Source organism: Xiphophorus couchianus, chromosome 4 (assembly GCF_001444195.1).
Source record: "Xiphophorus couchianus chromosome 4, X_couchianus-1.0, whole genome shotgun sequence".
NCBI classification, from domain to species: domain Eukaryota; kingdom Metazoa; phylum Chordata; class Actinopteri; order Cyprinodontiformes; family Poeciliidae; genus Xiphophorus; species Xiphophorus couchianus.
This window is the reverse complement of record NC_040231.1, coordinates 34,370,984-34,390,622: the sequence shown is the minus strand read 5'-3', so window position 1 is coordinate 34,390,622 and position 19,639 is coordinate 34,370,984. Positions and strand designations below refer to the sequence as shown.

At 39.2% G+C, this 19,639-nt stretch overlaps 1 protein-coding gene across 1 annotated transcript; it reads right to left on the bottom strand.

Moving 5' to 3' along the window:
• Window positions 1–577: 577 nt before the first annotated feature.
• On the bottom strand, window positions 578–4,770 carry myod1 (myogenic differentiation 1). The gene is made up of 3 exons (XM_028014899.1): window positions 2,713–4,770; window positions 1,890–1,959; window positions 578–1,574 (listed from the first exon to the last, which is right to left on the bottom strand). The coding sequence occupies exons 1-3, from the start codon at window positions 3,448–3,450 to the stop codon at window positions 1,342–1,344; spliced, it is 1,041 nt and encodes a 346-aa protein (XP_027870700.1). The 5' UTR covers window positions 3,451–4,770; the 3' UTR covers window positions 578–1,341.
• Between the last annotated feature and the right edge of the window lie 14,869 nt (window positions 4,771–19,639).

The window sequence follows — 19,639 nt, the reverse complement described above, 5'->3', positions numbered from 1 at the left end:
ACTAAATGTCTTCTATAACGACTTACTTGAAATCCCAAAAATGTTTTTAAAAGCTGGGGGGAAAAAACATGGTACTTTCTCAGCTTTACCAGCAGATGACGCTGTCAACATCCTTCCTTTGTCAAAACCTGCTGGTCTGTGTTGAGCCAACCTGAGGATGGGTCAGGTTTCATCCATCCAGAGGTAATTTTTAAAATTATTTTAATCTTTAAATAAAATTTCTTGAAATGCGATAAAGTATCAACGTTAGGCTTTTTGTATAAATAAGCCAGTAGATTTATTTTCCTTAAAAATTTCACACAATTTTCAGCAGTATAAATATAAACGTGGCAATCTTCTCACAACTACAAACAATACAAACAGGAACATTAAATACAAATGCATGACTTCACATGAAACAAATCAGCTCTTATTTACATGATATGTACAGAAACAAGAACTAAATAAAACGGAATGGTCCTGACGGAGACGTCTGGGTCTGGATTTGACAGGAGATTAAAACTAAACAATAAAACACAAACAGTAGATTACTTCTCCAACAACTGCTGCTTCGTCTGTCTCTGTTATTTTGTCAGTAGGTTTTCTCTGCAGGAGTTTTTTTTTTTTTTTTTTTTTTTTTAGTATTTTCAGATCTACTGGAACCTTCAGGACTTTAGAAGGAAGGATGAGAGTGGAGGAATGTTACTGGATGCTTGTCGGACTCATTTAATCAAATGAACAAAATAATTCTTTTTTTCATATAACTTAAATAGAAAAAAAGCTATTAGTAGAATAATGTTGAATCCACTCACTTAACCCAAAAAGTGGAATAATGTAGTCTTTGAAAATCATCTGTGGTGAGAAAATAAATTATTGCTATTAGTTTAGCATTCATACAATCAACCTTCTGGTACCAAAGTAGTGACAAGTTTCTACTTAGTTATCTCTTCAACAGGGATGAAAAATGTATAAGAATAATAATAATAATAATACGTTTGGTCTATTCACTTAGTTTTTAGATTTTTATTTGGAAAAATATGTTGAGGTTCATTAATATGTTTAAAGTTTCAATTAAGACTAGTGAAATATAAAATCACATTAAATTAAATTTCAAAACTAATAAAAAAATGTCCACTGTCCTCTGATAAACACTTTGACAGGTTTAGTTAGTTGAGATAAATTAGTTTTTTCTTCCGGACAGGAAGGAGCTTTGACATGATGGATGCGTGTCAGGCTGCTAACAGCTGCCGGAGACTCTTTAAAAGCAGAATAATGAGGCCATTTTGTTACTGTACGTGTTTTCCAGTAATAACTCTACAACAAGGCAGCGTGTTATTTTCCAGCTGTGCTGAGCGGGAGGCTCTATAGGACTTGGTAAATGAGGTTTGGGTCCTGGTTGTCGGGGGAGGAAGAGGAGGGGATCTGAGTGGCCTCTCGGGCCTTTCCTGCCTCGCTGAGCGGAGCTGAGGAGGCCGGGGAGCCGGAGGCTTCAAGCCCGAGCTGCAGGCTGCTGCCATCCGTGGAGATCCGCTCCACAATGCTGGACAGGCAGTCCAGACTGGAGATCACAGAGCTGCGACCCCTCTTAGGACCAGCTGCACAGACAGTACAACAAACATGCATCTGATACAAATATATTTATTGATATTTTTATTGGCATTTACTGTAGATAAATTTGTTGCTTCCCCCCTTGTGCTGTACAAATAAAGTTACTTGATTTTTTTTTTCTATTAGGGAATTGGACTCTTAAATTTCTGACTTTGATGCAAGACATTTTCACTCTGAATTTTTCAACGATTTAACTTAGTTATAAATTATGCGACCGGAAGTGGTTCAAATTCATAACCAGTTAAATCTAATATTCCACAACACTCATTGATTGATCGAAAGGCTCTGAGAAACGCGCTCACCGTTTGGCGTCTCAGAGAAGAAAGAGCTGCTGTCAAAGCTTCTTGTTCTGCTCGGTCCGTTAAAATCCATCTGGAAGGAAAAGAAAGGCCGCTTGCTGACGTCAGACAGCATTTTCACAGGAAAAGTGAAAATGGTCTCCGGAAGTATTTTTCCGGAGACCATTTTTTAGATAAACGTCAGTGTTTAACTTTCTTCAAGTGAAACAAAAGAAAACTATAATTTCGTTCGTTGACCTTACGTGTTTCAAAATAAATCACACATCCTGTGCCTGCGCTGAAATATTAACAACTCATGTCTCGTTTTTATGTATCTCTGCTTTTGATACATGTTAACACTTAACATCTTAATGCATTTCTCCATAAACCTTTAGATTAAAATGCGCATTTGAAAAGAATGGGAAAAAACAAATAGCATTTTAGTTAATTCACAATACACCAATCAAAGGAAATGGTCTCAAGTTAATAATAATAATAATAATAATAATAATAATAATAATAATAATTTTAGAGGACCAGGTGTGTGTGTTGTACTGTCTACTTCATAAATCACAATAGTGGACTAAAAAAATGAACAAAAACGAATAATCGAAAGCAGGTGAATGCAGGTAATTTAAAATGTCAAATGTCCGTTTGAGATTTTAAGTAAAAAAATAAAATAAACGTGTGCCACCAATAAAGCACTGCTCATCTTATAGTGTTCGTTGAAATTAAAATAGTCTTATAGGAAGGAAAGTTACGACTAGCCTGAGACGGTATCAGGTCAGCAGGTAGAATGCTAAAGATCGTCGGTGTGTAAAAGCGCACCGTCCATTCCTGGACTCACCATCCCATCGGAGCAGTTGGAGCGGGGACTGGACGCGTCCGAGTCCCCGCTGTAATGCTCCAGCACTGGGTAGAAGCCCTCCTCCTGGCCGCCGCGCAGCAGCGCCTGCAGAGACTCGATGTAGCTGATGGCGTTCCTCAAAATCTCCACCTTGGGAAGCCTCTGGTTGGGGTTGGCCGTCGTGTAGCGCTTCAGTGTCTCGAAGGCGTCGTTCACTTTGCTGAGCCGCCGGCGTTCACGCAGCGTCGCCGCCTTCCGCCTGTCCGCGTTGGTGGTCTTCCGCTTGCAAGCCTTGCAGGCCCACAAGAGGCACCGGCCCGCCTGGTGGTGCCCGCTGGGGGCGCGGACGTGCTCGTCGTCCTCTGCCTCCGGGTGTTGGAGCTGGTGATGCAGGTGGGAGCACGGTGAGGGCGATGATGAAGACAAGGAGGAGGAGGGGGAGAAGGAGTCCTCGGGTTTCAGCGGGACCCCATGCACCAGCCGCGGATCCAGGTCCTCGAAGAAGTGCATGTCAGTGGTGTTAAAGCAGGGGTCATCATAGAAGTCATCAGCAGAGGGAATGGAGAAGGAAATATCCGACAGCTCCATGAGTGAGTCCAAACCAGAGCAGAGCAGGAGACAGATCCGCCGGAGCAGAAACCAACAGCTCGCTTTCAGTCGATGTGAAGTGTTCAGGCAACAGCGAAGAAGAAGAAGAAAGAAGAAGAAGAAGAAGTGATGTTTGATTCCTGCTATCATAGCAGCTGTCAGCCTGGGGCCCCTGTGTCTTATACATGGCCCCGTCGCAGCGGGCAGGGTCAGGGCACTGGGGGTCCGCCCGGACCTGACCAATCTGCTGCCAGCAGGAGGGGTTTACAGCGTCACGGTAATTAGCTCAGTCCTGCAATTAACCCAAGAGGAGATTTTTTTTAAAAGTGCAGATGGAGCCAGAAACCCGCAGCCGAACAACACGAAGACACAACGCAAATGTTCATACGGGAAACAGCTCTGCATGATTTTTATTTTCTTTCGTTTCTGATTGCTCTTGTGTTTTTATTAATTTTGCATCATTTTACAAGACAATCCGTTACTTATTTAATCAACAACGTGCAGTTGATTAGAGCAAGAAATGAACCAGATCAAATTATGCAAGAGCAAGCAAGAGGATTGTTAAAAATTATTCTCATTGTAATTCGATTGTAAAGTTGAATGTAAATCAAATTAGAATTGGGTCAGAGAACAATGGGTTGGTTTGTTACATAAAATCTGAATAAAATCAATTGTGATTGTAAAATGGTTCGAAAAATCATAGGGTAAATATTTGTACCAATATTTATTGTACTGTAAATTTTAATTCTTGAAATAATATCATAAATTATACATAAAAAGGAGTTTTAATGTCGGATTTGTGGAAAATAAGTTCCTCAAAGTTTGGCAAAGTTTGAAACTGATGCTAAATTGTAAATCTTGTAGAAACGGTGTTGATAAAACAAAAGGGTGTTTTAAAATGTAATCTTTGTTATTATTAATAGTAATACTGGTAGTAAAAGTAGTATGTGATCATACTATTTTTGGAAACAGTCATATGAGTATAAATACAATAAAACTAACTTAATGAATTTCTCAACCAACTCTAAAACTTCACTCCGTCCCAACTCAGAGAAGCTCATGTTCATATTGGAAATACGTCCACGGAGAATGTAAACACTACATGAAAAAAACAAACAAAAAACATCTAATGTCAGGGCGTATTTTTAGACAGATGAACCCCTCCCCTGCGCTCTCTCGGGGGTCGTTCTCCTCCGGCTACCTGCATCCCACCCCTCAGCTGTTACTACTACAATTTCATCCATAATTCAAAATTTCCACTCACAGTGAACACTGATTTTATTTTTCGTTTTTCTGAGGATGTAGTGAACTAACCTTCCAAACACGACAGAAACAACAAAGTTATATATAAAATAAGATATAAAATATCTGGGAAAAAATTATCTTAAAAAATGAGGAGACCACTGATCTGAACCCCGTTGAAAACCTCCTGGTCGTTCCACCAAATATTGATTTCTGAACTCTTCCTGAATTGAAACATCAATATTGTTGTTTCTGGATGAATATGAACTTTTTTCGTTGCATTATTTGAGGTCTGAAAGCTCTGCATCTGGTTATTTTAACCATTTCTCATTTTCTGAAAATAAATACTAATAAACTTTTACTTGGAACCTCAGAGACATGTTATTAGTTTATAGAATAAAAGAATAATGCTCATTTTACTCAAACATATACCAATAAAAAATAAACTGATTTTAAGTAGTCTTTTAATTTTTTCCAATTTTCTTTTTTAATTTTGTATCCTACCCTGCTAAACATAATTCAAGGAAATATTAAATATTCTCGTATATAGTTTGATTTTAAATATTCTATGGAGTTTCATTTTCTCTGCCTCACCTAATTTTGTCTACATTTACAATTGGCATATCTGATATTATATTTTCTGCATAAATTAATCACACTTTCAGCTCCTGGATTTCTGAATAAAAATGAATGCACTTGTATTACCGTCCAAACCTTAAGCCATACACTGTAATAAACAATTTAACATTTAGAATAATATATATTCTTGTTTCAAACTGCATGAACAAAATTTCTGATCTGGTAATGAATTCTGCTCAAAAACATTTAGTGTGAACAGGACTTTATCCACAAGCTTTGCAAACTGTCAGTTGCATTAAAATAAACATTTGCCTTAATAACACACAAGAGTCATATCAATGTAACACACACATGATACAAGAACATGCTGCTAAGCATTCTGGGAAATAGTTTCCACTCCTTTCTTTTTCTTCTTTCACTTCTTTAAGTGCTAAAAATTCTAGTTTATTAAACTCTTGGAGGTATTAAATCCCACATCTTCAGAACAACATTACCCTTGTAAAGTATGAAAATAATAGACACATTTCTAGGAACTCTCTCCATCAAATGTCCTTTTGAGGAGAAAGCCTTCAGAGTTCTGCTGCTCTCATTTCTAACTTTAAGTATTTGTCTCATGAGAATGCTAGCATCACATTCTTAGCAATATGTACTGCTAGCATCTGTGTATACCTTTTAGCTTATGTACCATTCCTTATACATTGACAAATCTATTTTAAATTCAATAGTCAAGTTGGCAAAGTTTGAAATACATTGGAGCTCAGTCAGATTCTCTCCATATTTTGTCTTGTTGACTCATTATTTATGAGTAACAGAAAGAAATCTGACATGACTTGTGGTACACAACACCAGAACACGAGGTGTCAGAGAATTTTGTTGTGCTAATCTGGGGTTTAGCTAATAAAGTTGGGGCAGAGAACGGTCAAAGGCCATGCTGTGACAAACCAACACCACCGATTCATCAGCCACCTGGAAACAACATCATCACCGTTCTATCTTTGTGGCAACATTAATCTTTCCAGTTTTCTGGAACGATTGGGGAGGTCAAGTCATGTCAGATTGGGGGGTTAAATGTACGATCTGACATGCTTACTTTAAATTAATTAACCTGCTTCTATATCTTTGTTATTAAGATCCAAATTACTAAGTTGGGGCACAACTTGATGATAAAGGAAAAAAGCAAACTAGTTATTCTTAGTTATTGTTTAGCAATTATCTAATAATTTAGAATAGCACAAAAGCAGCCTAAGTCAAGACAAAGACTTTAATGTTTTGCTTATTAAACAATCTCTTACGTTCAAATAACAATAATCAAAATAACAATATTGATTGTCTATGAGCATCAATAGTTCACTGCCTACATGAGCAGCATGAGGATATGCTGCTCATGCTATAGTAGCCGTCAGTCACATGTAGCTTAGCTGCCATTAGATTTAAGAAAGTGGGACATCTCAGAACATTTTTAGAACTATCTTATGTAACTGAGTGGCCAAATAAAGGGACAAAATTAACCATAAAAGAGAAACTCACCTTACATTAAAAACACTCATTGGAAAGAAGTTTGAACAATCCAAATTCTTATTAGCTTTAGATGCACCAAGCTCTCAGGCCATTTTTTCTGGAACGCTTCTAAGTTTTTAATGGAAAAATACAATGAAAATATAGAATAAAAACACTTACACTGGTCTTCCTAAGATATTATTTCTGCCCAGAATCAACGGACTGTGAATAGAGTTCCAATGAACAAGGTGGGCTTAATTGTTCGCCTGGCTGCATCTTTGTCAGAAGCTAGCTGCTTGGCTAACAGCTTATGGAGTGTGATGTACAGCAAGAAGACTCGCAACGTGGCGTTTTTAGTTCCACATCAGGCTGGCATGAGTGTCCAGCAATGGTAAAATGTTGTTTCTCAGCTCAGGTTCTCAAAATAATCAGAATAATTAGCACCAGCTATGCATGGCTAGTACAGGTCAGCTTGAACAGCTGAGGCATCCTGTTGGCTCCTGTCTGGCTGTCAGACGCACACTCGGTCAAGCTGTGACTCTCAGCTCTGGAGTTCAAAAGGCTGTTTCATCTTCTCCCTTAGAGGCAACCAGTTTTTGGTTGCCAGCAGCAATTTTGGGGAACCTGTAATTCCAAGATTCCTTTTGCAGAATTCTGAATAAAGGATCCAGCTGTAATTAGGTACTGGATGCACTAACAGTAACAAGTATTTTTGGATCCTTAGCCCCTGGGCAGCCTTCCTCTGCCAGCGCGCTTTCTCCAATGTAGCAGTGCCACAGAAAGAGACAAGTGTTATCCTAGAGCTGGGTTATCTAAACAGTGTTGTAAATTTAAGGTGCTCTACTTAACTAGAGAAAGTTTACTAGTTGAATAGTAAGACTTACTATTAATCTAGTAGAGCCCAACTCTGAACATTAGGGGTCGGAGCAGGACTGAAAACTAAACGTTTCCTAACCTGGGAAGGTTTTTTTCAGGTTTTGATAGCTTTAATTCAACTTATTCCTGTTCAGGTTTCCAACAAAAGCTCCTTTATTTCATGTAATTAACATGGAGGAGCAGAATGAAAAGACCAGAACATTTGTGTTAATATTTAAAACACAGTTTAGAAAGTTACAATTTTCTTAGGAGCTATTATTTCAGAAATCAACGTCTCCTACCATTATGATAATGTGTGATTTTACAGATTAAAATTCAGGTACATATATCACAGTACATGTAATGCAGTACAATGTAATCAAATGTAGCGTCTTCCTGAGCAAGCAGGCAGCAGCAGTGGGAAGGAATGACTCACTTTTTATAAATGTGAACGGCATCTGCATGCGTGTGGGGGTGTATGTGTGTGGGGTGTGTGGGGGTGTGTGTGTGTGTGTGATGGTGTTAATCACTCAAGTAGCCTTATACACTCTGCTGAGAATGTCATACAGCAGTTAATGTTGTGATGACCAGAAAACAGATCACAGGGACCAATGACACTCAGGGACTAATGACACTCAGGTTACATTTTATGTTTGTGGTCTTTTCTATGTCATTGTCTATGTGTGTCCATTTCTCTCTCCTGTTGTGTGTGTGTGCCTTCATGCATGTGTATGTGTGGTCATGAAGTCCCCCAGCTGTCTGTGTGGTCTGTCACCCTTTACCCTGCAGACCTTCAGTGTCTGAATCAACACACTCAGTCTCTATGTCCCTGCTGCTGCTCTTCACACGTTAAACATCCAAACATCATCTTCCCACAGAGTGACAGAGTGAAACCAGCTCACAGTGGTTGTCTCTGAGGACCTACACATTTCTGTAAGTTTAAGAAAATTATCTTGGTGTCTTGAAAAAGAGAAACATGAATAATTAGCATATTTTGAATAACTTTTTCAATCCACAATCTGCATGTTGCTTACATCTCATCACCTGAAATATAATAAGCAATATTGGGGGATTAAAGTTTCCTCCCTCCACCAACATTGCTCCACCTTGGAGGGAGGAACAGGGCATTGTTACCTATAAACTTGTGAGGGCAAAATGGGAAACTTTATTTACAGAATATGCAGTCAAGTGTGAGAAAGTATAGTTAAAAAACCAAACACATTACACCACTAGAGATGAGCGCAACAAAATCAAAAAGATATAGAGTAAAAAAAATAAAACAGAAAAACTTTGTAATGAAACAGTGTAAACTTATAATATAACTCAATTATAGATAAATAGATAAATTGATAGAAACTTTGGATTTTCCCTCAGGGAAATTGTAGTTCCCATCTCCAACAGAGCACCCAAAAATAAAATATTAAATTAAAATATTGAAATTACAGAGAGAGGTTGGTAATAATTAGAATTCCTCAGTTACATGCATCTGAATAACTTTGGGAAAAAAATCCAAAGTTGTAAGAACAAGCTTACAATATTTCCAAAAACTTTCCAAAAGTCAAGAGGAATAATAAGATACATGTAGGTCCTCCATGCTTGAACATGCTGAGGGTCTTGAGGTGAGCGATGGGATAAACCCTCATCAGGTCTGAGCAAACAACACATAGTTTGGAAGAATAAATTAGAGAGGTAAAATTTCATGAGGGTTCTGGTTTATTTATATTTTGTACAATATAAATTTCTCTATCTAACAATACCTGCACACAATGATGGCTAATTGGTGCCCACCCATTGCACATAGCATTGAAAGGTTAACTCCCACAGATCACAGTATGAGGGAGCAGCTGATAACCTGAGCATAGTTCTAAGACTGAAGCATATAAAAGGCTGGACCCTCCTCTCTGGCTGGCTAACAAGAGTGACTCCTGGGGGTTTCGCCTTCTCTGTGCCTTTGGCCTACACACTTTGTTACATTCTTTATTTGTTTAAATGGTGCCGAACATAACATCATGTGTCTATTTAACAAGCTCAGTATTGACACTTCTACACAAGGTTTCATTAAATTACGTGAAGATATTCTATTGAACTTCAGATCATTTCAAATGACATACAGTACATGGACCTGACTTAGACGTCAACATCATTTCATAATATTCATATGTTATTTATAATTCTGGATTAATTCAGCTGTGAAGATTTGTTGTAAAAGTCAAAAAATAGATTTCTTACCAGGAAATTATGCCAAAGAATACTTCACTTACCTTATGAGAATTAACCTGTTATTTCAACAATATTGATCTAAGATTGTAGAACTAAATATCACATGACTAACTGCAAACATATTAAATTTAATGCACAAACATTCACTTTGCTTTAAACACTCTGGATGCAGCAATATTTTACAAAAGCCCGACTTTGTCATGATGGGTTACTATTTTCAGACCCACATGCAGAACACAATTCAGGATAGGTATATACGGTAACAACTGGTTTATTGTAACACGGCAAGCGAAGGTAGTGGAAGCTCTGGTCTGGTCCAGGGAGGAAACGGGTTCACGGAGCGATCGGCTCACCAAAGAGGCAGAGCAGAATGGTGAGTTCAGGGTTGTCGGAAACGAGACAGTCACAGAACAAACTAGACAGAGCTTACTTGTGGTTCGATGGTTCGAGGTCTTAGGAGAGTTTACTGAAAGGTTCGGGATCTTAGATCTTAGTCTCTTAAGTGGTCCAGGTGGTACGGTGCTTGACGGCTGGTGACCAGGAGGAAAATAGAGGATTGCGTCAGAGGGCGGACAGGTAGGCTCGGGCTCTGCGGGGACAAAGGAGCGGTGCAACTGCCAGTCGTGGAATCCGGAGGGAACTTGTAGTCAGACTGAGGAGGTGAGTCTGGGAACTCGGGCAACCAGTGGGTAAGACCCACGGCGTCACGAGGGGAATCTTGATTAGAGAAACAGACAGGATCTGTAAGGGCTTCTCCGGGGCTTCACCAGGGAAAAACCATTACTGGCTAACACTCGGGCGCCGAAGGACTGGCAGAAGCCTCCTTTAGTACATGCTGCTGATAGGTTGATCAGGTTCAGGTGTGCTTGATGACGGTCCACACACACTCCAGTCAGGTGAGTATCGCGCCATCTGTAGTAAAAGGTGAGTGTATGCACAGAAAACCCACAAAGAAGAACCAAAGGACCCCGAACCATAACAGTACCACCCCACCCCCCTCAATGGCCACTTGGCGGCCTAGAAGAACCGGATGGCAGCGAGGAACGGTAGTCGGTGATGAGGGATGGATCTAATATAAAAGAACCCGGGACCCAGGAATGCTCCTCCGGACCGTAACACTCCCAGTCGACGAGGTACTGCCAGCCGCAACCTCGCAGACGGGAGTCCACGATCCGGCGAACGGAATATGCAGGGTGGCCATCAACTTCACGGGGGGGAGGATGGGTGTCAGCCGGAGGGCGGAGCGGGCTGGTCCGGACGGGTTTAATGTGGGACACGTGGAAGGTGGGATGGACGCAGAGGGAGGTGGGCAAACGGAGACGGACAATGGATGGATTGATGATGGCTTCTATAGCAAATGGACCAATATAACGGGGAGCTAATTTCTTAGACATAGATTTGAGGGGATTGTCTCGGGAGGACAACCAAACCTGTTGACGTTTAATCTGTTCGGCGGTGCGGTTGAGATTGTGTATAGTCGTCTTCCAAACCTTCTGACAGCGACGGATGTGGTGATGGACGGAGGTGACAGAAATATTCTCTTCCTCGGATGAGAGTAGAGGTGGTTGATAGCCGAGGGATGCTTCGAATGGAAGTGAAGGGTGGTTTCGAGATCCTGATTGAGACGTTCTGTTTGGCCATTGGACTGTGGATGAAAACCAGATGTGAGTGAAACATTGACGTGTAATGCTGAACAAAAATTCTTCCAAACCTGGGAGATGAATTGTGGTCCTCGGTCTGATAGGATGTCCTGCGGGATGCCATGAAGCCGGTAAACGTTTTTAACCAGAAGTTGTGCTGTTTGGAAGGCTGTGGGTAATTTACGGAGGGGAATGAAATGGCAGGCTTTGGAGAAGCGGTCAACAATGGAGAGGATGGTGGTCATGCCTTTGGAGGGTGACAACCTGGTGACGAAGTCTATCGATATGTGGGACAATGGGCGTTTCGGAATGGGAAGTGGCTGAAGGAGACCAGACGGAGGTGGATGGGATGTTTTATTATGGGAACGAACATAATCCCGGACATCTTTGTGGACGGATGGCCACCAGAACCTTCGGTTGACCAGGGCGACGGTGCGATTGATGCCGGGATGACCAGAAAACCTTGATGCGTGGATCCACTGAAGAAAATGGGCCCGGACGGAGGAAGGAACGAAGATCTTATTGAGTGGACAGAATAGAATAGAATAGAATAGAATAGAATTCAACTTTATTGTCATTGCACTGTCACAAGTACAAGTAACAAGATGTAGTTTGCATCTATCCAGAAGTGCTCTAGTACAATTTTATTAATGATGACACATTCTAACATTCATATCACTGTACTATTAAGGAGAACATCAAAGAAATAGCATTTGACATATTGTCATGTTTGTTAATGTAAAGTACAAAATGAAAAAGTCCAGAAAGCTCAGAAATGTCTACGGGCGCAGATTTGTTTTGGCTCAGCTCACACACTGTCACAGACAGAAAACTCTTGTTTCTGTGCTTATGCAGTTAGAAAGCCCCTTTCTTTCTTGACTCAAAGGCTGTTTGACGCCACTACTACCAGTACTTTGAATATAAAATTCACCAAGTTCACAACTGGATCACAGCTTGCGGTTTGGCAACAATCCCTCACCAGGAAAAGGAACAGCTCTCACTTCGGCTTCTCCTGATGCCTCTTTGTAGCCTGACATTCCATTGCATTTACATATTTATATATAAATCAAATAACCATTTTTATACTGTTTTATCAATCACAAATAATGAACATGATAAAAAAAATGGGAGAAATTTCTGTGCTCTATCATGTTTAAATAAAGTTTTGCATTATTTCGACAACAATTGGTTTTTATGGGCGTTCACGTCTGACCAAAATCCGAAAGTGTCAAATGAAGCCTGTTTACACCCTTACCTGTGGTGGCACTACACCAAGAACCACTGACAAAAACCAACACGAAAACTTCTGAAGAAGACACTGACACTTATGTATTTTCCAGGCACATTGAGCCATTTTATACCACTATCAAGTAGTGCTATATTTCGCCGATCAAACAAAAATTAAACGAAATTTGACTTCGCAACACCTCAAACATGTACAAAAGAATCCAAGTAACACTCAAGGTATATTTTTGATGATTGAGTAACATTATAACATGATGTTGCTCATGTTATAATGAATAACATCATTATGTTATGAGTAACTCATAATTATGTTTTGAGTAACTCATAACATAATTATGAGTCCTTTTGTTTTTAGGACAAAATCAATCCTAAAAAAAGGATTTTATATGATAGTGCTCCTTTAAAAGAAGAAAAAAAATACATCAGTAAATCTGAAATCTTTGAGTTACGGGTAGTGTTATTGCAATTAATAAGCAAATATTCTGATACTTACAGTATGTGACAAGAAAAGAAGATCATTAGTAAACCATGATATGATAAGCACATCCTTCTTGTCGTGTTTGTCTGCTCGTATTCAGGGATCTTATAATGTTGAAGCTTATGAGAAATGAAGAGAAATGAAGAGAGTGTGGCAGAAGCCAAATGGAGATGACAGCTTACTGCTTCAACTTCCTCAGTTACCCTTGGCACACTCACGCAACCATCCCTGCTTTTTTTCGCCTTCATAATTTTGTTTTGGAAAAACATGGGTTCATGTTTCATCTCTGTGAGAGCTCTAAAACTTGAATATCTATTCTGCTCTGGCCCTCTGCTACTTAAGAACCTTTGTTTGGCTCAAGGCAGAGTTTGGCAGGCAGGCATGTGCTGATGTTTTTGTGAGTAGTTAGGTTGGTGATTTAGCTTTTGAAGTAATCTTTCAGAAGAAAATAGTTGAGTATTTAGGATGAACACCCTTTCCTATTGAAACATTAAAAACATGTTAGCAACAATTTTACAATTGTTCTACTTCTGAGACTTCTCTCTCTTACTGGCATAACTGAGATTTGGTTGATGAGCCAGGATTTTTTTAAAAAATTGGCTGCACTGTGCCAGGCCAATTCAATTTAATTTTTCTTGTAAGCCAACATTGTTTTTCCTTGTTTATTTTCAGTATGAAACTGTTCACTTATGTTCACTGTTCACTGTTCACTTAATGGGTAGTGTACACAGTCTTGTTAGAAGTCCCATGTAAACTTGTGAAGCTTCCTTTGAAAGTGTACAGTATCAAAGGGGATGGGAAAGACATTTAGTTTTTCAAGACAGGCACAAAAACGTTGCAGCAATATTGTAACCTTATTGTCCACTCTTTACGTATCGCTTGGATAAGGGCTGTCAGTCATCAGTAAACTGCATTTTTGTTTTGGACAGAGGACTGAGGATTTCTGTATTGTTGAAAATAAATGTTGATAAGCTGACTGGAGATACCTGCCAGATGGTTACTAACCAGTTGGTTAAAATGCTGGATTGTTATAACTACACAATTTATAACCCATACCTCTAACACTGTAAACATAAGCTGTACCTTGTCAGGCCAATATATCTATTTTAATATAGATCTATAAGTCTATAACAAAATACATGCTACATTTGCTCAAATGCAAATGTTAGACTAGCAGCCACTAGTCCTGTGTGCACAAACTCCACTTTTCCTCACAGATAAAAATGACATCTCCGTTACCTCGGTCCATCATCACAGCCACCGCTGCAAGCACATCTGGTCACATCACATCCGTCCAGCGTAACCGCTTTGCTGCCTGCCACTTCGCCGATCAGAAAAGAACCCCATCACCCCAGTATACACCTGGTCAAAAGGTCTGACTCTCATCTCATAACATCACATTAAAACCCATGTCCAGAAAACTATCTCCCAAATTCATAGGTCCAGATGAAAACCTCCCCAGCTCTGTATCTCCATGTTTCCTTGAGCCTTGGGATCCATGCTACCCTTTCATGTTTCACAAATCAAACCTGTCCAGTCGTACACTAGAGGGTTTGGACTCTTGGTTGTTAAGGAATGATTGCTTCCTGGAGGCGTGAACTCTTTTGATGTTTTAAATTTTAATCAATCACTAATCCTTGCAAATGACAGTTTGATACTAGAAAGCTTACCAGAAATTGCCTGCACTGTAAACCATCCTCTACTCTAAAGTAGAGGATGGTTGCTAAAACTATGGGCAACTAAAGTTCTAAAACAGTGCAGAAAACTGATATCAACATTCACAACTTCATCTTCTGTTCACAATGTGAGTCAAGAGGAGAATTCCTAAACTGTGCTGGAAGCAAGAATTCGTTTTGAGCAGAGTTGCACATGAAGACAATGGCCAGCACCTTCGAAAAACCTGCATTGAGAACTGTAAGAAGGGTCCAGAATCGATTATTCTTCAAATTCCACAACTTACCTGTCTCCCTCTGGTTCCCAGTCCTCCTGGTTTCCCCGCTGTGCCTGAAGAATTTCCCGATCACACCTCCTTACTTACTTTATTATTTTTATAATAAAGTTTTCTAAAACTCCGCCTGCCACATGCTGACCTTTTGTGTGAGGCCGTCACCCACACAAAACAGATCATAAGATCACTGTCTGCTTACACCTTGCTTCCATGAATAAAATAAGAATTGTAGAACCATTTGTGAATTAGTTGAATACCTGATCACTTGAACAGGTTTGCTGCTTTTATTTACCCTCAGGTGAGGCCAACAGCCAGGCTGAAAGTGATACTTCAACTGATGTTTGCTCAACTGTTGTATCCTAATCCCTGCAACTACATTTATGGCCCTGACACGATCCACCTTAATACTGAAAAATAACTTTCTGTCCAAGAAATAGACTTTGGGGTTTTAAAGCACTCCATCTCAAAAGATTTTGCTGAGATTTCTTTTCAGAGAAGGTCTGAATTAAAAGCAATCCTTGTTATTTTAACTTAATGACAGAAATCAACTGTCTGTGAAATATTTTGGGAAATTGTGGTGTTAGACTTAATACAGCTTTAATAAGTCTGTAAAAATCAACACAGCAATGATATTGTTTTTTTTACTTTCTAAAAAAGTTGCTACCGTTTTTCAGGAGAATGATTAACTTTTTCCAAATTAAAACCACTTCATCAGAAACATTTGTGGGGAAATGTGAATGGGATTTGGAATTCTAAAGTGAGATATTTACTAAGTTCTACTGATTATAAACACAGAATTTAACTAACCAAAACAGTGCATCTATCCTGTAAGTCCAAGTCAAAGGGTTCATGCCTTTACTATTGTGGTAAACTATTCACTTTTAAGCACCACAGCCAACCACTTTACTATGGGCTCCATTTTTCTTCCTCTCCTAAGAATTTAGCGTTTCAGAAGGCAGAGGTGGATGGGACTCCATACACACTTAAAAACAAGATGAAGTTGTTCTAAGAAGGTTTTTGTCATTGGGAGATAAATTGAAACCATTGTTTTCAGTGTGGTTTTGTCTGAGTTCTGGTTCTTGTGTTTTGAGCTTTTCGTGCCTTTTAATGAGACTTTTTTTTAACGTGCATCAGTTCTTACTTCCTGGATTATAGAATTTTTTCATAGTTTGTGACTTTAGTCAACTTCCCAGAGCTCCACCGTCTATGAGCTGCTGTTCCGGTGCCACTAATCCCCTTCCAGTATTTGTAAGCCTTTTTCTGTCACTCCTTGTCAGATTTCTCCTTATTCCAGGCTGATCCGTTTATTCTCCTCTGGCCACACTGGTTAGAAGAATTATTACCTAGGTTCATTTACTTATGCGTTTATTTTAACAGTTATGTTTTCATATTATTATTCTGTTTTATGTTTACTTAACTTCTCTCTTTTGTAGTACTTTATTAATCTTTTGTAGTACATTATTAACTTTGTTTGGGATGTTTGCCTGGAAGCTAAAAACGTTAAAACATTCATGTGTTATCAGTTTCCTGTGAAACTGACTGGTTGCGGTCAGCCTCATGCCCTTATAAGGGCATGTCCACAGAAGGTTCCAGAACATCCTATAGTAAAGATTGTTGGTCAATTTTCTGTGTGACTGTGTAAAGAAGCCCAACCTCCTTTTTCTATACATAATAAAGAGCAAATGCAGAGAGAGATCTGGTAGAGTTGATCACAGACAGTGTTTGATGGCGGCTATCCGCGTCTGTTTTCAGCTCTCCTATTCTGCAGAAAAGTAATTTGTGTCTCTGGTTGATTCTTTGCAGGTTAGGACCTAAAATATACCTATTAACACTGTTCCATTCCTGGTTCCAGATTTATGTCATCCCTGCCTTGAGATTTCTTAGGACTTTTTATTTTTCCAATTCTCTTTCACATTATTAAACCTTCACCTGCATCAAGATTCTTCTGCTATCTCCACAACAACTCCACCAAACAGGTAAATTTATGGATTTATATGTTATTTATGTGAATTTAAAATGTGGTGAAAATGCAGAGTACCCCTTTGTTTCGTTTCATAAAGGAACGAAACAATAGATGTTGCATCCTTAAACACCTGTCTCTTTTGACTGATTTCTGCCTTTGAGAAGATGTGTTTTAGTTAATCCCATGACTGTGCTCTGATTAAACCAGCACTTTGCCCTCTGTGAAGGTCACAAGTTCACAGGGCAAAACATAATCAAGGTGTAGGTCACTTCCGTAGGAACAAATGCCGCGGCCTCTTACGGCACCTCATTCTTCTTCAATAAACCACACTTTAAAGAGACAATTAAGCATTTTAAAATATTTAAACTCCTCATAAGCACCAACAATTGTTAGATATTTTCCTATGCCATTTTTATTGAGTTATCTGTAATTGATGTGTCCTAAAATTCAAGTGACCTGGGAAACTGAAGAAAAACATTGAAGGATTTGTGATTTTTTTTTTGTTTTTATTGTATGATTATGCCAGCTGGATATCAAAGTACATAGAACCGGTCTTTTCCTATGTGCTGCTGTAGGAAGGCCTGACTCTACTCCCAGTAGGGAATTTTCATGGCAGACTTCCACTGTGGAATCAGATCCAGCGTTATGTTTCCTTGTTCTTGGACTGATGGGGAGCCTTTTCCTCTGCCTCAGTGGGACTGAAGGAATGGTGTTAACTGCACATAGCCAACTGGCCTGTGAGACTACCACAAACACTGCAGCACAGCTATTAAAACTCAAACTGGGCTTCAAAGCCCATCAAACACACTGGAACAGAACTGGAGCTCCTTTTCGGACACATCTTGGCACATTTCTTTAATAACCTCACTTCAATATTTACACTTCTTACGACCACCAACACACACTACATCATATAACCTGCAAGCACACACATGCATGAAACTCCAGATCCCTCTCCACCCCAATCCTTATTGGCTCAATATGTCGTCACAGAGACAACAGCTGTTTCCAGGATGAAGAAGCTACTTTGAGGGTGCCAGCCAGTCTGCAGGCCTGCAACTAGAGACTCCCTTGGGTCTCACATGGCCTTCAAAACGCACTCTCACACACGTGCACGCATTCACACACAGGCAGCACAACAGCACTAGGTCCCTCTCAGGAAGAAAGGAAATACACACTTCATCCATAATCTTAATGGTGAGTAGAAGACTACCTGGTTAGTCATCATCATGCAGTCTAAGTGTTGATGTCTTTTAATATGTTTTTGAGATGGAGACCAGGGGTCCCATCCCTAGTAAATGAGTATTGATATTATGTTTAATTTATTTACAGAACAAATGCTTTTTGTTTCAGTTCTTTATTTCAGTTACATTGTGACATTTAAACATTCTTCCAGGCAGAGGGACTGGCCATCCTTCCTGTACGGGGAGATTGTAGGGAAAATGTCAGTTTGTTTCAATTAGAGGTTAATTGTTTGAGTCTTACCTTTTGGGTGTGTCTCCTCAACAGGGTGGAGCAGCAAAGGGAGCTCCAGGTGCTGCTGAAAAGTTCCTGGCACATACCATTTTCAATTAAGAGGGGTAATACTCCAAGGAGTTATATTAAGTTAAATTTATTCTTTGATTGACCTTAGATTAGTTTAGTTCTAATGATTTGCATGCATGTAAATATTTATTGGTACCATTTATTGTTTTGTGTTAGGCTTGTGTAAGTAATGTTCATTTCTTTTGTTTTATCACCCCTTTGCCTGGTATGAGTGTTGTAATTGTCCAAAGTATAAAAGCCAGCTTCTTTGTCTCACTGTGAAATGGGTGTTGATGTAGATGTGACCTGCAGCTCCAAATAAATCTACCTCGACTGCATTTTGTTGCCTTGCCTCCTTCCTAAACACAGAGCCTCTGCTGATCAATGGGACAGTTTTCATGCCTAAAGTTTACAGCTGAGAGTAATTGTATATAAAAATGCTTGAACATGTTTATAGGATGATTCTTTCACAGTATTTGTTCTTAACAACAAAGGTCTGAAACTGAAACATATTAGAAAGAAAGTGCATGCAAATTACAACAAAAAGACTTTGTGGTGGAGCAGCAATAATAAATTGTAATTTAAACTCGGGATGTCCCGATCATTTTTCTTTTCTTTTTTTCCCCCATTCTGAGTCCTTTGATTTTGAGTACTGGCCGACACCAAGTCCCGATCCAATACTTTTGAAGAAACAGATCCAGGATTTTTCACCTTTTTTAACATTTAACAAAAAACTGAGGCTGTGTAAATTAAATGCTGTAATATTGTTTTAGTCCGATAATTTCAGTAAAAAGAAAAAAACATTGAGCAACATGAAAAGCTATATTCATGTAGACTAGGGAAAATTTTGCTTCACATGAGGCTTCTTAATGCGCAGGGTGTTTTTCTATTTTCAATCATAGAAGATTACACAAAACGGTCCTGTCTGTTTAGTTCAACAAGCAGAAGATAGACTTGTATTTGGCTACCACAGATAAAATATTGCAAGTTTCCAGAATAACAAAATGCACATAAGAAAATACAAGATAAAATTAAAAGAAGTCAGTGGTCTTTGGCTGCACAAGCAAATAAAATAGAATAGAGTAGAATAAAATGTACTTTATTGAAACCCAAGGGGAAACTGTTTATTAGTTGACAAGCTTCCCCAT

Coding starts and splice junctions, on each gene's coding strand:
- myod1 (XM_028014899.1), bottom strand. CDS start 3,450: ATGATAGCAGGAATCAAACATCACTTCTTCTTCTTCTTCTTTCTTCTT. Junction 1,960..2,712: donor CCAACTGCTCCGATGGGATG/GTGAGTCCAGGA, acceptor TTTTCCTTCCAG/ATGGATTTTAACGGACCGAG. Junction 1,575..1,889: donor CTTCTCTGAGACGCCAAACG/GTGAGCGCGTTT, acceptor CTGTCTGTGCAG/CTGGTCCTAAGAGGGGTCGC.